Below are 19,227 nucleotides of genomic sequence, written 5' to 3' on the forward strand. Positions count from 1 at the left end.
GGGCACGGGAGGGCATCGGAAGTGGGAGGGCAGACAATCCTTGTCCCAAAGTTTTACCGCTCACAGTGTGCAGTGTGTGGAGGGAACATTACTGGTTCTCAGAAAACCAGAGCACCCGCCGAGAAATTTCTGGATGGCTGTCAGTCAGCAAGAACCATGTTGTTACGTAATTTTTCCCCACAATCCAATTTCATAATTTTCATTTATCATTTTTTTTTCAAAGAGTAGGTATCATTAAATTTGAATTAAAATGTTTACATCAGATGCCAAAACATTAAACAACTATTCTGGCTCAAAACAATCTCATACATGTACACTCTTCACACGCGTAACAAAAGCTGCCACCTAATGCGCGGCCCCATTATAGGCACGAGAAGTGAAAAGAAATTTAACCGAATATAGTTGTTGCTTTAACTGTAGAATATCCCACACAATACCGTCAATGATGGTCTCATTTTGTAATGCACCATTCAATATATCCACCAAGTTTTTTGAATCAGATTCCACTTGGACCATTTCAAACCCCCTCTCCACACATGCCAACAACGCCTCCCTCATTGCCTCAGCCTCTGCCATTAAACTCGACTGGCACGGTACACTACCCACCCCTCTAGCAACTTTAAAAATCCCAGCAAAATCTCTTGCTACCCATCCAAAACCCCCATTTCCCGTTCGAGAACACCAGGCACCATCACAATTAACTTTGATCATCCCAAATGGTGGTTTAGACCAGCTACCCCCAACACCTCTAACTTGGAGATCATGTCGACATGCCTTTTGTCCTCCCTCCCCCGCAGCCAATTCAATATCACTCCAATGTTGTCTAAAAAGTTCCACCGCCTCCCTCGGATCCACTGCAATCTTATCAAAAACCACCCTATTTCCACACTTCCAAATTCGCCAAAGGCCACACACCACCCATCTTAAAAATCTCTCCTGCTCCATAAAATCACTAGATTTTTTTACAAAGCCATTTCCAACAATCCAAAAAATCCCTCCCCTCCACACGAGCAACATCCAGTTGAATGGGTGATCCAAACCAAAACATACGAGCAAAAGGACATTGAAAAAATAAATGTACCAGGGTTTTGAAAGCATCATCACAATGTGGGCATTTTGTCTCCAATTGAACACCACGCCGCAATAGATTCATACGAACTGCCAGAATATTTTTACATCCCTTCCATATGAAATGTTGCAACTTTGGGGGAACCTCTAATTGCCAAATAGCGAACCAGACCGGATCCTTCATCTAATCACTAGTAGATTGCCCCACTCCCTTACGACTAAGCTCACCATTTCAATTCATCTCCTGAGCCACTAAGTATCCCGTTTTGACTGTATATAGCCCATTCCTCGTGTAATGCCAAATAAGCTTATCACCACATCCAAACTTACTAAATGGCATACCCAGTATACTACCAGCTTCCTTCACATCAAAGCACCTTTCAATAACATTTTTTTCCACTTACCTCCAGGCGCAATTAGATCTTCTACCCTTCCTGGCATCTCATCATGCCGAGATATAGGGAGAAAAGTACGAGGAGTTGGTAGCCAAGGATCCTTCATAACTCTAATACTCCGCCCATCCCCCACCCTCCACCTAATGCCCAGTTTCAACACTTTCCTCCCCTGCACGATTCCTTTCCATCCCCATGAAGTACCTCGCCCTACCAGAGCGTCGATGAATGACGAAGTAGGAAAATACTTAGCACGTAGGACTCGAGCAAGATGGGAGTTCGGATTACAAATAAGACGCCAACCAACCTTTGCCAACATAGCTAAGTTAAAGGAGATGGTTTCCTTAAAACCAAGCCCACCAATTGACTTCCTTTTTGACACTTTGTTCCAGGCTAACCAATGCACCCCTTTCTTTGTCTTTTGGTCTCGCCACCAAAACCTCACAATTACCTGTTCAATCTCTTTTGCTAACTAAACATGCAATTGAAAGCATGACGGAGAGCCGAAGCCAAACTCTTAATTAATACCTCCTTCCCAGCCATCGATAAAAACTGTTCTGCCCACCCATTAATTCGTTCATCCAATTTGTTCCTGACTGCCTCAAAAACTCTCTTTTTAGACCCTCCAAAATCTGCTTGAATGCCTAGATATCTCCTAAACCCTTCCATATGCTTGATCCCCAAAAGCTTCGATATTTGGGTTTTTAAAGATTGTGGACAACCCGAACTAAAGTGGACCAAACTCTTCTCCAAATTGATAAACTGCCTCGAACCCTCCATATACCGCCGAAGCATATTATTATTACATTCCGCCTCAAGCCGTAGCTTGGCAAAATAGGACCGAATCATCCGCAAAGAAAACATGGGATAGAAAATCCGCATGTGGGTTCACCTTTATCCCCTGAAACCGTCCTAGTCTCTCCTTATTATGTATCAGCGATGAGAACCCCTCAGCACAAAGTAAGAATAAGAAGGGCGATAACAGGTCGCCTTGCCGAAGGCCCCTATGTGGTGTAATATAACTTGTGGTCTCCCCATTAACTACCACACTATAAGAGACAGTTTGCACACATGCCATCACCCATTGGAAAAATAAGTCATCAAATCCCAATTTAGGCAACATAGCATTAAGAAAAGACCATTCAACACAATCATAGGCTTTCGCCATGTCCAACTTCATGGCCATATAGTTAATACCTTCATCACTCCCGTGATTCATGGAATGAAGCAACTCATGAACCACCAAAATATTGTCCGATATTTGTCGCCCTACCACAAAAGCTCACTGATTGGGATTAATCACCTTTGAAGAACTTTCTTCAACCAATTCGTTAGCACCTTTGATATCACCTTATACACTACATTGCATAATAATAGGTCGATACTGGGACATCTTCGTTGGGGTATCCACCTTAGGAATTAGCACGATATTGGTATGGTTCAATTCCTTAAGCATCCGTTTCGACTGGAAAAAAATTTTAACCGTACCCATCACCACTCCACCAACCGTTTCCCAATGGTGCTGAACGAATCTCACAGTAAAACCATCCGGACCAAGTGATTTTGTGGGATGCATTTGATAAAGAGCTTGCTCAATTTCAACATCATGCACCAAAGCAATCAATAAACTATTATCTGTCTCTCCTACCTTACACGGCACAGAAGGAAGTATATCCTCAAAATAAATCTGTTGTTCCCTAGAGAAGAGATTCATAAAATATTGAACATCAATACTATGTATACGGCTCAAATCAGTGGCCAGGTACCATCCTCCTCCTCTATCCCCTGAATACAATTCTAACATCTTCATTTCATAGTATGAGAATGGAAGAAACGTGTATTCTTATCTCTTTCATTTAACCATTGCACTCTAGACTTTGTACGCCAATAAACTTCTTCCCTTCTGATTGCACTCTGTAATTCTGATTTCATCCCTTGAATCCGTTGACCATAAAAAACCGGTTGCTGATACGCCAACTGGAGTTCTTCCTTCAATCTACTTATTTCTTTTTTATCATTGCAACCCTATTTTTTTCTCCACAAAAGCAAACCCTTACGAACACACTTTAACTTAGAAACTAAGTTAAAAGCAACAGAGCCACCATGACCTCTCTCCCAACAAGTTTGGACCACCTCCTCACACTTCACCTCTTGATTCCAACACGGATCATACATAAATCTCTTCCTTCTCCGGTGTTGTTCCACTTCAGTCGAAAGAACAAGCATCACATGGTCAGACCCCTTAAGAACAACATGTTGCACCACTGCTTGCTGATAATACCATACCCACTCATTTATAGCAAGGGCATGATCAATTCGCTCCTGAAATAAACTTTCTTCTCGTCTGTTACGCTAGGTGTAGGGATAACCTTCAAATCCCAAATCTAGCAAACCAGAAGTCGTCACAAAATTCTGAAACCCCCTCATACTTGCAGCTGTACAGTAGTTCCCCCATTCCTTCTCAAAGTCCGATAATAAATTGTTAAAATCCCCCATCAACAGGCACGGTTCCGTATAGCTAGCAATGCGCTCGAATAAAACTGCCAACTGTTGAAACCTTTTTCTCTCATTAGTACTCACATATACCACAACGATCCTCCATTTTGCATTTTAGGACCACGTTATCAATCACCATCTCAATAAAGAAATCCCCATATTTGATTAAAACAACTTCCTTAGCATCTTTCCAAAACAAACACATTTGTCCAGCAATTCCCCTAGGCTCAATAGCATGCATACACTCCATATTAAGTCGTCGTTTCAAATACCGATACCTCCTACTATGGTTCTTTGTTTCAAGTAACGCCACAATCCCAGGGGAGTGGAGCTTGTTTTGCTCTAACAAATTGTCAACTGTCAGGTCTCCCCCGATCCCCTAACAGTTCCAACATATGATTTTCATAGCGAGCGCAGAGACCCCTCATAGGTAGTCTCCGCTAGGTCAATACATGATCTATGCATTTTAAATTGCCGACACTCCACCCCATCAGTCACCTCTAACTTATCATCAGTCTAACGACTTCGTTTCACACCCCTTTTCAAAACCGCCTCAATTATAGGCAAGAGATTAAAAAGATTGGAGTCTTGAGACAACCGCCCCCCATCTCCATCTGAGTCACTAACAATCCCTGCTCACCAGCATCTTCAGGAGAGTCTTGGTTCTTCACCAACACCAGAACATTCAAATCAATCAGGTAAGACGGATGCCACACTTCAATACTATCCGTAATACCCGTCTTCTCTTCAGGATGATTCACTAAAGCTATCATTCCTGCCTCCGGTCTCCCAGACCAATGAGGCCTGCGTCAAAAGCCCTTTCCCGTTCCACACGTTAACGCTCTATCTCATCGGCTTCCCTTACACGACGTTCAGATTATTCCATATCACCTACATTCGAGTTACATCGCCAATTCGAGGACGAAGCATGACCCCTTATTCCTCTATGCATAGTCTCCCCCTATGACCAACCAAAAAATTTCGCCCACCTAACTAGTTCCCCTGCAGATCATGTTCTGCATCAACTCCTTTGAAAGCAAATAATGCCTTCGTATCATCCTTCGACGCCTCCTCCCCCAGAATTTCTGACCTACAACATTTCATCACATGTCACATCTTACCACATATCAAACAATAATTGGGTAACCCTTCATAACGAAAGTCATTCCATAACTCTCAATCATCTGGAAACTCAATATTCGCTTCACGCATAAGAAATGACCAATACAGTCCCGACCATCATCTTTATCCACCTTGAGCACTTGGCCGATCAACCCACCAATCGTAGATGTCACCGCTTCCATCATACTCAGTGGAGGAACATTATGCAGTTGAACCCACATAGAGACTAGATGAAAGGGTTTACCCCATCGACCATGATGTGCCCCATCAACCACCAGCACCAAGTCATCTTGAAACAGCCAAGGTTTATCTGCTTCCAATACTCGGCACATATCTCTCCGACCAACAAACCGAGCCATGAATCGAGCCCCACCTAGGGCTCTAATAGACACCCCTTCCCTCCCTCTCCACAGACTAGTAAACTGATCAATAAACCCATTATCATTGACAACTTTGTTGGTAAACACTTCCGCCACAATACTATAATGCAACCCCAACAAAGCCCCTTCAACAGCCTTCTTTTCAATCTTTATTCCCCCTTTCTCCTTCTCCGTCAGAAAGAGACTCGTCCCAAACTTATGTGTCAAAGACTCCAAGTTTGTTATTCTAAACCTTGCTATTGTTGGAACTCGTACTGCTACTAATCCCAAACAGCTAACCTCAACCAATGCAAACCCTAATTTTGCCTCACCCACAAACTTCCACCACACTGAGAAAACCCGATCTCAGTCTTAACTTCAATGCTAATTGTATGCCCTCACGCCAGGACCCCACCACGAAAATTGGATCGAGAAAACCAAACCCTAGAGCCGTCACAGTTAAGAAACCAAACCCTAGCCTTACCGCCTACGCAAAACCCCCCTTATGAGTACTGACGGCAAAGATTTCTAACCTTACGAATTTCCATAGGTTTTTGTTGTTGGCTTTGTGCATGTTTGTGTCTCATATTTTTTTTATTTTTAAGAAACATGTAGTCAAGGTAACAGAGTAATTTGTGCATCTGAGGTAGTTACTTGAGTCTCAAATGGTGTTACATATATAATGCTTCAACTAAAATTATTTAAGTCTGTTTCATGTTTAGTGAACTTAGAGCATCTTCAATCATCCTATGAGTCTGTATTTTATAGCAAAATTTTAACTAAATTTATCAAAAAGTTATTTTAGCAGCTTTCTAAAAATGTCATACTCCAACCATTATTCTTTAAAAACAACATACTAAACGCATTTTACACTCCTTTTTATATGGGAATTGTTATTAGCACTCCAAAAATCTTATTTGCCACTCCAAACTTTCTATAATTAGAAAGAAAAATACACTTATGAGGAGTGTAGAATGAATTTTTTTGAGTGTTAATAACAGTTCCCTTTTATATATACAAAAGCAAAAATAATTCTGTATCAAATAGACCTTACAATTGAAAAAAAAAATATGGATGTGAAATGAAAGGGAAAATACAGTTTTTGAGTGTCGAAAACAAGACTGCAAGGTAATATTCATGAGAAATTAGATATGTTATTTAAGCCCAAAATGTCTTCATCAAAGGGACAAGACCACCCAAAATTTGTAGAGTTGGGTTCAAGACAAAGCTGCCAAAAACTAGAGAATCATTGAGTTTCAAATGGCCCATATCTTGCATAAATTCTTAAGGGGGCAGTTTGATCCAAGTCCAAAATATTCAGTTGTTTTTTAATTGGGTGTAATTTTATTTGATTTTCTATTAGACCTATTTTTCCCCTTGAAAATAAACTTTTTTTTTATATATAAATTCTTTAAATTTGAATTTTTAAATTTTGAATCTTCAAATACCTTTATCTACCCGTTTTCTAATTAAAAACATTTTAAAATCACATTATTGTTGTAGACTATTTTATCTGACAAGGTTAAAGGGGGCCAGCGGCAAGGATAGAGAGATTGAGGGAGATGTGCTTGTAGAATTATAGGGAAATGTATGTGTTATCCCTCATACATAGTACCTTTATTTATACTAGTAAAGGATAGAAGAAATTCATTCATCCCCAAGGAATACAAGTTGTAATAGGAAATGATAACTAGAATCAAATCTAATCTAGGATTTACACAATCACATATAAACTAGGAAAGTTTACAACACTCCCCCTTGAGTGTGTAAATACTCAAGGTAGATTCAGCATCATGCAGAAGTTGAGAAAGTCGACTTGTCGACCCTAACTCCAAGGAACAACGCTTATTCTCAATAAGGTAGGAACTTGCATAAGTAAGTGAGTATCACTAAAAAAAAAAACCTAAGGCTAAGGCAAAAACTCGAGTAAGGACAAAATCCATAGTCTAAGGAAAAATGTTTGAGGAATGCAAAACCAAAAGAAACGTCTCTGGGATGTCATTAGGGATATGACCAACCCATGGTGGGTGCCTCGTTAAAACCTAGTTAGGTAGCAAAAACACAATGGGAAAAATGCTCTTAATCGTAGGGAAAAAGAGTACATTAAGATCAAGCAAGTATCTTCAAGATACTCACCCTAACTTTGACACAATTCCAAAGACAAATAGCAATGTTACAACTCAGAAAGTTTACACATACCAATTCCATGAACAAGCTTCTGAAACGTCGTCTTCGACAGTAATTTGGTGAAGAGGTCGGCCAGATTGTCTTGTGAATGGATTTACGTGACTTCAATCTTCTGATGCTCTTGTTGTTGATGTGAAAAGAAGAACTTCGGCGCAATGTGCTTGGTGTTGTCTCCTTTGATATAACCCTTATTGAGTTGTTCGATGCATGTTGTGTTGTCTTCAAATATCCTCGCAGGGACATCTATAACAGGGTAAAGATCGCAGGAGGTTCGAATATGGTCCACTACTACTCTCAACCAAAAGCATTCCCGAGTTGCTTCATGTAAAGCGAGAATTTCAGCATGGTTAGACGAAGTGGCAACTAAGGTCTATTTAGTTGACCTCCAAGAGATTGCGGTGCCTCCAACGGTAAAGACATAACTCGTTTGAGAACGCGCATGTGCGAATTAGACAAGTATCTTGCATCGGCATAACCAACAAAGCGAGAATCAACTCGAGAAGCAAAAAGTGCGACATCACTTGAGGATCCATAGGGATAAAACAAGCCCAAATCCGTAGTACCCTTAAGGTAACGAAAGATGTTTTTCACACCAATCCAATGTCTGCGTGTAGGTGCATTACTGTATCTTGCCAAAACATTAACAACGAATGAGATGTCGGGTATAGTGCATTGAGCTAAGTACAATAAAGCACCTATTACACTTAGATAAGGAACTTCAGGTTCCAAAATCTCTTCATCATCCTCATTTGAACAGAAGGGATCTCATTTCGCACCTAGCTATTGAACGACCATAGGAGTACTCGAAGGCTTCGCTTTATCCTCATTAAAGCGGCGCAACACCTTTTGGGTGTAGTTCGATTGATGTACTAGGATTCCATCCGAACAATGCTCTATCTCGAGACCGAGACAGTATCGAGTCTTACCTATATCTTTCATCTCAAATTCTGACTTCAGGTGCACGGCAATTCTCGCGAGCTCTTCAGGAGTTCCTCTAAGATTCATGTCATCGACATATACTCCAACAATCGCAAATCCAGAATGTGACTTCTTAATGAACACACAAGGGCATAGTTCTTTGTTCACACATCCTTGACTAGTGAAATACTCACTCAGACGGTTATACCACATTCTTCCGGATTGTTTCAAACCGTAGAGTGAACGCCTCAGAGGAATTGAAAGCGTGTTCCGGGGTTTGGAAATATTTGAACCAGTCAATGTAAGTCATTCGATAACTTTCATGTAAATTTTCGTATCAAGATCCTTATAAAGATATGCGGTTACTACGTCCATCAGCTGCATACTCGGTTTTTCGGAAACTACCAAACTGATAAGGTAGCAAAAAGTAATCACATCTATAACAGGTGAATAAGTTTCATCATAGTCAATCCTGGGGCGTTGTGAGAAGCCTTATGCAACAAGATGAGCTTTGTAACGCACAATTTTGTTCTTCTCATTACGCTTCCGAACGAAAACCCATTTGTAGCCAACGGGCTTCACATGTGGAGGAGTATGAGCTACAGGCACAAACACCTTACATTTCGCAAGCGAATCGAGTTCGACTTGGATTGCTTGTTTCTAGTTGTTGGAAATGTGCCCTAAAGCCAATCATATGATGATAGTTTACGGACGTTTCACATGTTAAACTAATCTAGTTTAATATAAAGGGCAAAGATTATTGTTTAAAGTCGTCTCATATAAATGTTATATGCTTAAACGATAAGGGAATATGTAATTGGGAGAATGTGATCTAAAGAAGTTAGATTCATGAGACCATTCTCTTTTGTATACATATCCTAAACGTTCCTGATCATAAGATTGCCAACTAGGCATTGACAGTCTGTTAAGATTAGTACGTGTTATGTCTTCTCTTAAGGAGAGTGACTGGTCTTGAGTCATTAGTGTGACCGACACCAAGACAAGCATGTAGGTGCTCAATAAAGAATGAGTCCATTGAACATGATCAACGAGGAGTTCTTATACTCATGTCACATGAGAACTCATGGTTGTAGTCCTTTGACCTGAGGCATCATAGTTGTCTTGTGGTTAGGTCTTTGATCTTTGACTATGTCAAAGTCACTCCATCAAAGGGTGTCCACGACATAGTTGGGGTTAAGCCACTTAGCCACAGAGGCAAATGAATGCGCAACAAGGGATCTTCATCCTTCAAATCGTTTGAGGGAGAATACTCTATGATATGATTAAGAATCTTTGGCCAGAGTATGAATGAGATTTAGGAAGTCGTTCCAAATTAGATTCAAGGTAATCATATAAGTAAGAGAATCACATTGGATAGTAGACCTGAATAAACTATCTAACCTCACAATGTGGTCAAGAGTATTATATTAGAGAAATATCGTATTGCATTGTAATCCTAAACTAAATAGGTTCTCCACCTCTTCTGATTAGCTTGGGTAGCCATGACATACTGCTAGGTCTCACTCATGGTTTGTGGAAGCCCTAAAGGTGAGTAATCACTAAAGGGAGAATTGAAAGTAAGTTTCAATTCACAATCGATTTGAAGAGTTCTAATCGCCCACTGCCTCGCTAAAATGAACCTAATGGATCGTACACCGAGTAAGGTAGAGATTGAAGAAACAATGGAGATGAGTAATGATTATTTATGGCTAGGATTAATTAATATGTTAATTAATCAAATGAATATGTTCGTTATAGACCTCGGGTTAGTTTTGGGTCACAAGGCCCAATCGGATTTGAATGTCAAGCCCATTAACTCAAGTTGTATGACAACTTGAAAACACAAAGGGCTTGAAAGCCCAATGAACCCTTAATGGCCAGCCATATAGAGAGGGATAGTGAACTTGCCTTAATTGCAAGTTTGCCACTCCATTGTGAGGTGGTATAAAGGCAACTTTATAGCCATTTCATCCTTAGGGTTTTCTAAGGGAAGAAAAGAGAACACAAAGCACTCTCTTCTCTAATGAAGGCCGGCCACCCTAGAGGAACTTAGCTAGCAATCTTCCTTCCTTTAGGTCACTCATCTCTTTATCAATGCTCTCCTTGGTGTAGAGACTTAGAGGTTCTCTATTTTGGGAACTTGGAGAATCCATTCTATTATCTCTTGGGTGATTAACATTTGCTTATGCTAAGAGGAATCAACAAAGGTATAATATTTCTCAACTCACTTTGTTCTTGAGTTGAGTCTTGGTTCACCACACTCACTAGGCCTTAAATTTCATGGATAAAGTTTTATTTTTGAGTGCATACAAGCATGATTCTGACTTTAATTGTTAATTGCATGTTGTAGATGTTGCTTAGATGTTGCTCAAATAAACTTGTTTTCACAAATATTTCCTTCACCAGTTTGACCAATCAGTTATACGTCGACATTCATCAATGGAACGCGTTTCAATGCCATCGCTCAACATGATCTCAGTGGTTACTGCATATGCTAATGCATTGTCAACAATCATCTCATTTCTACGCCACACATCATCTAAGCTAGCATAATAGACCGAAATCTCATGATTCTTATGAGGGGGATTTGTCTCTTCAAAGACGCTTCCATAATCTAGAATTTCCTCATGAGTTTGATAGAATGAGTAAGCGATAGTCGGATTCAAAGTAGGCTCTTCGAAACCTTGTGTTGTGGAATTCCTCTTCCTGGGATGTGAATCCTTTGAATTAAAGGGTCTACCATGCTTTTGTGTAGGGGCAGATGATTGGCTAGCTGCTAATGTACGTGGATCACCAAGATTGGCGCCCTGGGCCTCCAGGAGGGAAGTCTGTCGTACATTTGGTACATCCATCTTTGTAGGCATATTCGCAGCTGGAATATGTGATATTGTCACGGGCGCTAGATTAGTAAAAGCATCTGGCATACTCTGAAGTATGCTCTGAATATCTAATATGTACTGAACTTCAGTTTCAGACTGAGCGGTGTGGGGATCTAAATGAGGCAAAGTGGAAGTCATCCACGATAATTTACGTCATTCTTCAGGAACGTTGACATTCTTATCTCCCCCTAATGACGGGAAGACTGTTTCATAGAAGTGACAATCCACGAAACAAGTGATAAACAAATTGCCTGTCAAAGGTTCTATGTAATGAATAATCGAAGGAGAATCATATCCAACATAGATTCTCATCCTTCGCTAAGGCCTCATTTTTGTACCTAATAGCAGCGAGATCGGCACATATACCACACAACCAAAAATGCGCATATGCGATATGTCGAGTTCGTATCTGGTAACCAACTAAATGGCACTGAATGGTTATGTCGCAATAGGCCTCAAGTGGACCAACTTGGATATTGCATGGCCCCAAGCAGCTATCGGGAGCTTGGTACGTATGACCAACGATTAAGCAATCATTTGAAAGCGCTTAATGAAAGCCTATGCCAGGCTATTCTGGGTGTGAACATGGGGTATGAAATGTTCAACTTCAACCCCAACCGATATGCAATAGTCATCAAAAGTTTTAGATGTGAATTTTCCAGCATTATCCAATCAAATAGATTTGATCGGATAATCAGAGTGGTGTGCCTTGAGCTTGATAATCTGAGCCAACAATTTGGAGAATGCAGTGTTCCTTGTGGACAACAAGCACATGTGTGACCAACATGTGGAAGCGTCAACCAAAACCATAAAGTATCTAAATGGTTCGCATGGAGGGTGAATCGGTCCACAAATGTCCCCCTGAATCTGTTGTAGAAAAATTGGAAGATTTGAACGAATCTTCTCATAAGAAGGCTTAGTAATAAGCTTTCCCAAGGAACATGTTTAACATGCGATTCCTTGGATCGAACCTAAACTTTAGGTTAGTGGATGTCTATGTGATGATTTAAGGATTCTGCTCATCGCTATTCGTTCAGGATGTCCCAAACAATCATGCCAAAGTGTAATTTCGTGAGTGGTCCCAGTAGTAGGGCCGGCCACATAGTGGCATTCTATAGGGGCGTATGGTTGTAGTATACAAACCACTTGGGATACGCTCCATCTTCTTTAGAATACGCTTCTGGCCATCTTCGTAGGAAGTTATGCACAGAAATTCAACTCTATTTTCTACGTGGGTTTCAGCGTGATAATTGTTATCTCTAATGTCCTTGAAATTTAACAACGTTCTTCTAGAACGTGGAGAATAAAATGCCTTAGCAATGGTCAAGATTGTACCATTAGACAACATTATACCTGCCTTATCGTATCCTTCTATCAGGTCGGATGGGCCTGAGAGGGTTGTCAGAGGTGCATTCTTAGGTATGAAGTTAGTGAAATAGATGCGTTCATGCAATATGGTGTGCATGGTTGCACTATCTGCCAAACAACTAACTTCCCCACTAGTCATACCTAGAATGAAAAATTAATTTGAATCGATGACATGCATAAAAGTTCTAAAAACAAATAGCAATTCAAAATAATTTCATTTATTCAAGGATGATAATTAATTAAAACTTAAAATCCAAAAACAAATCACCAACAAATAATCCAAACATAAAGGAAAATTGTTCAAAAATCAACCAAAAACAAAGGGGGGGTTCGGCCACTAGGTGGAATTCGTCCCCATTGTGCAATTTTAACTAACTAAAATTGTTTATGTCTAAGATTATAATCTTCCATAGGGGTGGTATCCTATTAAAAGTTAGAAACCTTCATCTTTGTAGTCTTTGGTTCGTCCACTTGCACGAAGTTTGATTCAACCTCCATTAGGGCTGCAAAAATATCGAGATAAAAACCGTTGTTTTGAAAGAACCTGATTACGTGATGATATGGATGAACTGGTTTGATTCATAAAATCTCCTCGTCAAATTCCTAAGCACAGCGGTAGGAGCGTGCTGATAACGTATTGTAGCCTATTTTATCTGACAATGTTAAGGGAGCCGGCGGCAAAGATAGAGAGATTGAAAGAGATGTGTTTGTAGAATTGTAGGAGAATGTGTGTGTTATCCCTCCTACTTAGTGCCTTTATTTATAGTAGTAAATGAGAGAAGAAATTTCTTCATCCCCAAGAATACAAGTTGTAATAGGAAAGGATAACTAGAATCAAATCTAATCTAGGATTTACACAATCACATATAAACTAGGAAAGGTTACAACAATTATTACAAATCTTATAAGTTTATCAAAAATTAAAAGAAACATTGTCAGAGGTAGATAAAATATAAGGAAAGGGATCCTCTTCGGATCCCTTCCTCCTAATCCACCAATCCGGGGATCCGGGCAATTGAAATTTGATCCAACGGCTAAAGTTATTATAACTTTTAAAGTGGACCCCTGTTTGTAGCCGTTGGATCAAATTTCAACGGCTCAGATCCCCAGACTTGATGGATTAGGAGGAAGGGATCCAGAAAGGATCCCTAATGAGTCGATATTATACTATATATTTTACCCTAAGCTTAGTAATAATTTATTGGTTATTATGTGTGAATTTTGATACTTTGAATTATATTTTTAATGTAGGACATTCGATTTCCTCCGAAGCAGTGATCAAACGGATAAATTTTGGAGTGATTCTAATTGGAGGTTGTTCATGAGCCTTTCAAGATGATTGTATCAAAATTCTAGATTTTTCTACCAAGCCGTTTGATTGTGGCAATAAAATAAAGGCCCAACACGTAACTTTCCTAGATTGACGTTTATGGACGTTTTGGGTATTTTGGAGGTCAACATGACATATTTTAAGGAACATTCCTTCTGAGGATTTGTAGGGGACGTCTCTAGCTTTCATAAGAGACATTTGGAGACCAAATCGGAGTTGATTTTTTTTTTTTAATGAAATGATAGCGTTAGTAAGTTAAATGTTAGATTAGCCACTGATGGGGTTCAAACCCACGTCGTCATGCAAGGGCACAACACCTTTCCACCACTGTGTTTAAGGGCCACTTGCAATCAGAGTTGATTTGGTCGGTCAAAAGATTGATTTTTTGAGAAGTTCGAATTTTAATTTAAATAGGAAACCTTTTATTTTCTGTTTTATTATCTTATTATGTTTCCTAGTTTTGTTCTAAGACCTTTTAGGGTTTTATTTTGTAGTAGTATAAATTAGGCTTGACAATTCCTGCCACGACACAACACGAAATTAACAGGTGTTCGAGTTGACACGATAACGAATTGAGTTGTTATCGGGTAACCCGATAAGCACCTGTTAAGATAACGAATTGGTTCAGGTATACACATGGGTAACACGATACACGATAAGCAAAATATTAATGTTATAATTTTATAACCCTAAAAAAATACTATAATAATTATATATATTAATTTAACAATTTTATACTCCTAAAAACTATAATAATTTTATCTATATATATATATATATTAAATTAAATATTAAAAATTGGTGACCATTAAATCGGCTTAATATTTAACGATCCAACCGTCAAACTTGTTTGTATATCCTTTGAGATCGCATCAGCAAAAAATCGCAAAAAAAAAATATTCAGAAATTAAGTAATGGGACAAAACTTTTCGACGGTTATCAATGAAAAACCACGATTTAACTGTTATTTTAACTCCGATTTTGATGAAATTTTACAGCTACACTCCTTGACCCTATATGAATACAATTCGATATTCAATTTAAAATATTTACACTAGTGGATACCACAAAATCTTAAGTTAGACTTAATGAAAGTATGAATAAACTCTTAAGTGTTAGTGAATCTATCATTTTGATGGGATACGCATTCTACGAAACTAATTTCAACTATCCAACCGTCAAACTTGTTTATATATGCTTCAATATCGCATACGCCAAAAATTGCAATAAACAAATATTCAGAGATCAAGTAACAGGATAAAACTTTTCAATGGTTATCAACGAAAAATCACGATTTAACGGTTATTTTAACTCTGATTTTGATGATTTTTTACAGCTACACTCCTTGATACATATGAATACAATGAATGAACTTAATTTTCAATTTAAAATATTTACACTAGTGGATACCACAAAATCTTATGTTATACTTAATGAAATTATAAATAAACTCTTAAGTGTTAGTAAATCTATCGTTTTGATGGGATACGCATTCTACAAAACTAATTTCAACGATCTAACCGTCAAACTTATTTGTATATGCTTCGAGATCGCATACGCTAAAAATCGCAAAAACAAAACATTCAGAGATCAAGTAACGAGACAAAACTTTTCGACGGTTATCAACGAAAAATCATGATTTAACGGTTATTTTAACTCTGATTTTGATAATTTTTTACAGCTACACTCCTTGACCCTATATGAATACAATGAATGAATTCGATCTTCAATTTAAAATATTTACACTAGTGGATACCACAAAATATTATGTTATACTTAATGAAATTATAAATAAACTCTAAGTGTTAGTGAATCTATCGTTTTGATGGGATACGCATTCTACGAAACTAATTTCAACGATCCAACCGTCAAACTTGTTTGTATATGTACATGCTCCCCTCCCTATAGCACGAGGCCTTTTGGGAACTCACAAACTTCGGATTCCATCGGAACTCCAAAGTTAAGAGAGTTTGGGCGAGAGCAATCTTAGGATGGGTGACCCACTGGAAAGTTGCTCGTGAGTTCCCAGAAACAAAACCGTGAGGGAATGGTAAGCCCAAAGTGGACAATATCGTGCTACGACGGAGCCGAGACTGGGATGTGACAAAAGGAGCCTAGCAACCCTGATACGCCGAAACCTCTTATTTTGGGCCTTAGGCTAACTACGACTAGTCAAGAATTTCATAATGATAGAAAAGTTTTTTTTTTTATGGACAATGTTGTATATATTAAGAAATAAGCGAAATAAAGATATCTTATTTACAAGTAAAAAACTATTAAATTATAGTATTATATGGCAATAGAGTTTCACAATGCAGATATTTCATAAAATGATAAAAGATTTTTGGTAAACCTTGTATTCGTGTCGTGTTTCTTGTGTTCGTGTCATTTTGTAACATACCCAATATCTTAATGGGTTGTGTCATGTATCACCCGTTATGAATGGGTAATATGACCCCATCCGAATTTGACCCAATAATATCAACGAGTAATATGACCCGACCCGTTTCCCATTAAAGAAAATATATTTTAAATCAATAAATAATCAAATGAAATACGTAACATTAAATTAGTATCTACATACCACATAAGTGAGATCAAAGAATCCAATGGTAAGGATTTAATCTCACATAAATGAGATTAAATCCTACGGCTATTGTTGTAGTAAGGTTTTTTAATAATTTTTTAACTAATGAAGAAGTGTGAGAATATAAAAAATATATATACAAATTAATGCTCGTAATAACAAGATCTGCAACTTTTGTGAAGAGGACAACTCCGTAAGTCGCCACCATAATCCCATAAACCATAAATTTAAATTTAACTGTTGACTGTCGTTTACATTTACGTTCCATTCTTCTTACCAAACTTCATTTTTTTTCAGATTTTCTTTTTTGAAAACATGACCTTTTAGCAGATGAAGAAAGATAAATGGTTAAAATAGTTTATGTGCGTTCAGATTTTTACGGTTAGTAAAAATAGTGCTCGGAGTTTATAAGTCTCTAGAAACTATATAACATTGACTCATATTTCAATTAATCGTAAACATCGGAACGTGATATCAAAGATTCGAGCCGGTCATTTTTCTATATCTGCTAAAAGATTATGTTTCCAAAAAAAAAAAAAAAAAACAATCCGAAAAACGAAATTCGGTGAGAAAAGTAGTGTAAACCACAATCAAGATTAAATATAAATATAGGGTTTAAAGATGGTGCCAAATTTCGGAGTTGATCCATTCACTAAAGTTGTAAAACTTGTCAATAAGAGTGATTGTAGATTTTTTTTTTTTTCACACTTCTACATTAATTATCATGAATTTTTATTAATTTTGTACTCAAACAAAAATATTATTCATGAGGGTTTGGAGGTTTTAAAAATCTAAACAACGATGTGCAGAAAATGCAATCATAAGCGTTATATATTCTTTTCACATTTTTCACACTTGTACATTAAATAATATGAATTTTTATTAAGTTAGATGCTTCATTAGTATGAATTTTTCCCACTTGTACGTTAATGGGTAATCCGATAACAATTCAACTAGTTAATATGTTGATCTAAAATCTGTTATTTTTATATCGTTTTGAGTAGAGTCAATAGACCATATAAGAAATTATCAAATCTAATTTTTGAGATGGCCAACAAAGTGTAGAAAATACATAAACTGAGCCCACGTATCAATTTGTCTCCTGCTTCAAAGTCACAATCCACAATCCTGGTCAACATAAACCTGTTTATAAAATAAAATAATAAATAATAAATAATAATAAAAACAACTTGTTTTTCCCTTCTAAACACGTCCTGAGTGACGTCATTTTTTATTTTCTTCCAGCGCCCGGCACCTGTATTTACTAACATACCCCCTTTTTTCTCCTATGTTAATGTTATTATATAACTAACAGATTTTTTAGGATATTTCTTTGTTTTCATACGCATAGAATACTTCTTAGCTCTAATTTTGACCGTTAGAAATCTATATTTATAGGAAACTTTAACGAAAAGCTTTTGGTACTGTTCACTTTAACGAAAAATCACATTTTTACATTAAAAAGTCAATCCGGTACTATTCACTTTACCCTTTATTTTGTCCTTATCGTTAAAACTCAAAGTTTTCAAGTCATTTTCATTAGTTTTCCTATATTTCTATAATTTAGTTAAGCATGAAAACAACTCAAATTGGATTTATGCGTTTCTTCTATAGTTTGGTGCTTGAGGATTTTTTCGTTAACATTAACAGTTTAACACCCATAAAAGTCTTTGAAATTGTTCTATTAGGAGCACTGTTCTAAAAATCCTCGCCTATGGGTTAGGTGGTTGGTCATTGTTCTTATTAATGCTTAGGCGTTTGAAAATCAAGAAAGAATGTCTAGTCCTCCTTAGGCGTCCTCCTAGCCTGACTAAACGTCTGTCTGGCCCGCCTAGGCACCTATCTAGGTACTCTCACTTAATAAGAAATCAATAACTTTTATTTTGCATTTTATTTTTGTTCAATAAATTGTAAGAGACTTGTTGAATACTTGGATTAACACTCATTATATGATTGTCCTCCATATTTTCAATATGTTATAATACTTTAATTTATATGTCATTTTATTTTGCAATTTATATATCTCAATACAATTATGTATTTTTGAAGTATAAATCGACATTTATGTATATAATATAATATAAATTTACTTAAATCCAAATGGTCCACCTAAGCCCCACCTAACAGCCTAGGCGCTAGGTCCCAGCTCACCATCCGACCAACGCCTTATGTCTTTAGGAACCTTGATTAGGAGTAGGTGCGGATTAGTTTGGTTTATACCTCAAGATACAAATTGAACTAAATATAAAGTCAATGTTTGTATTGGTTTTAAGGCCTTAAACTAGTAACATAATTCATTTAAATCAATGTATTAGAAACCGATCTGCGGCGGTTATTGTTTGTCATAAACGATAAGCAATTCTATTTCTCGATCGCACATTAGAAACTTCAACAAAATGAACACTAATTGAGAAAACTTCCCATTATTGGAGTTAGGTTTTTCAATTTTGGCATTGAATAGTTGATATCAATGTGTAAGATGAATTATTATAGTAAGCCAACAAGAAAAAAAGAAAACTAA

General features: G+C 37.6%; 1 protein-coding gene across 1 annotated transcript; it reads right to left on the reverse strand.

Annotated features, from left to right (window-relative positions):
* Positions 1–345: 345 nt before the first annotated feature.
* LOC139196883 (uncharacterized) lies at positions 346–2,129 on the reverse strand. The gene is made up of 2 exons (XM_070823232.1): positions 1,989–2,129; positions 346–936 (listed from the first exon to the last, which is right to left on the reverse strand). The coding sequence occupies exons 1-2, from the start codon at positions 2,127–2,129 to the stop codon at positions 346–348; spliced, it is 732 nt and encodes a 243-aa protein (XP_070679333.1).
* Between the last annotated feature and the right edge of the window lie 17,098 nt (positions 2,130–19,227).

Source organism: Malus domestica, chromosome 06 (genome assembly GCF_042453785.1).
Source record: "Malus domestica chromosome 06, GDT2T_hap1".
NCBI lineage: Eukaryota > Viridiplantae > Streptophyta > Magnoliopsida > Rosales > Rosaceae > Malus > Malus domestica.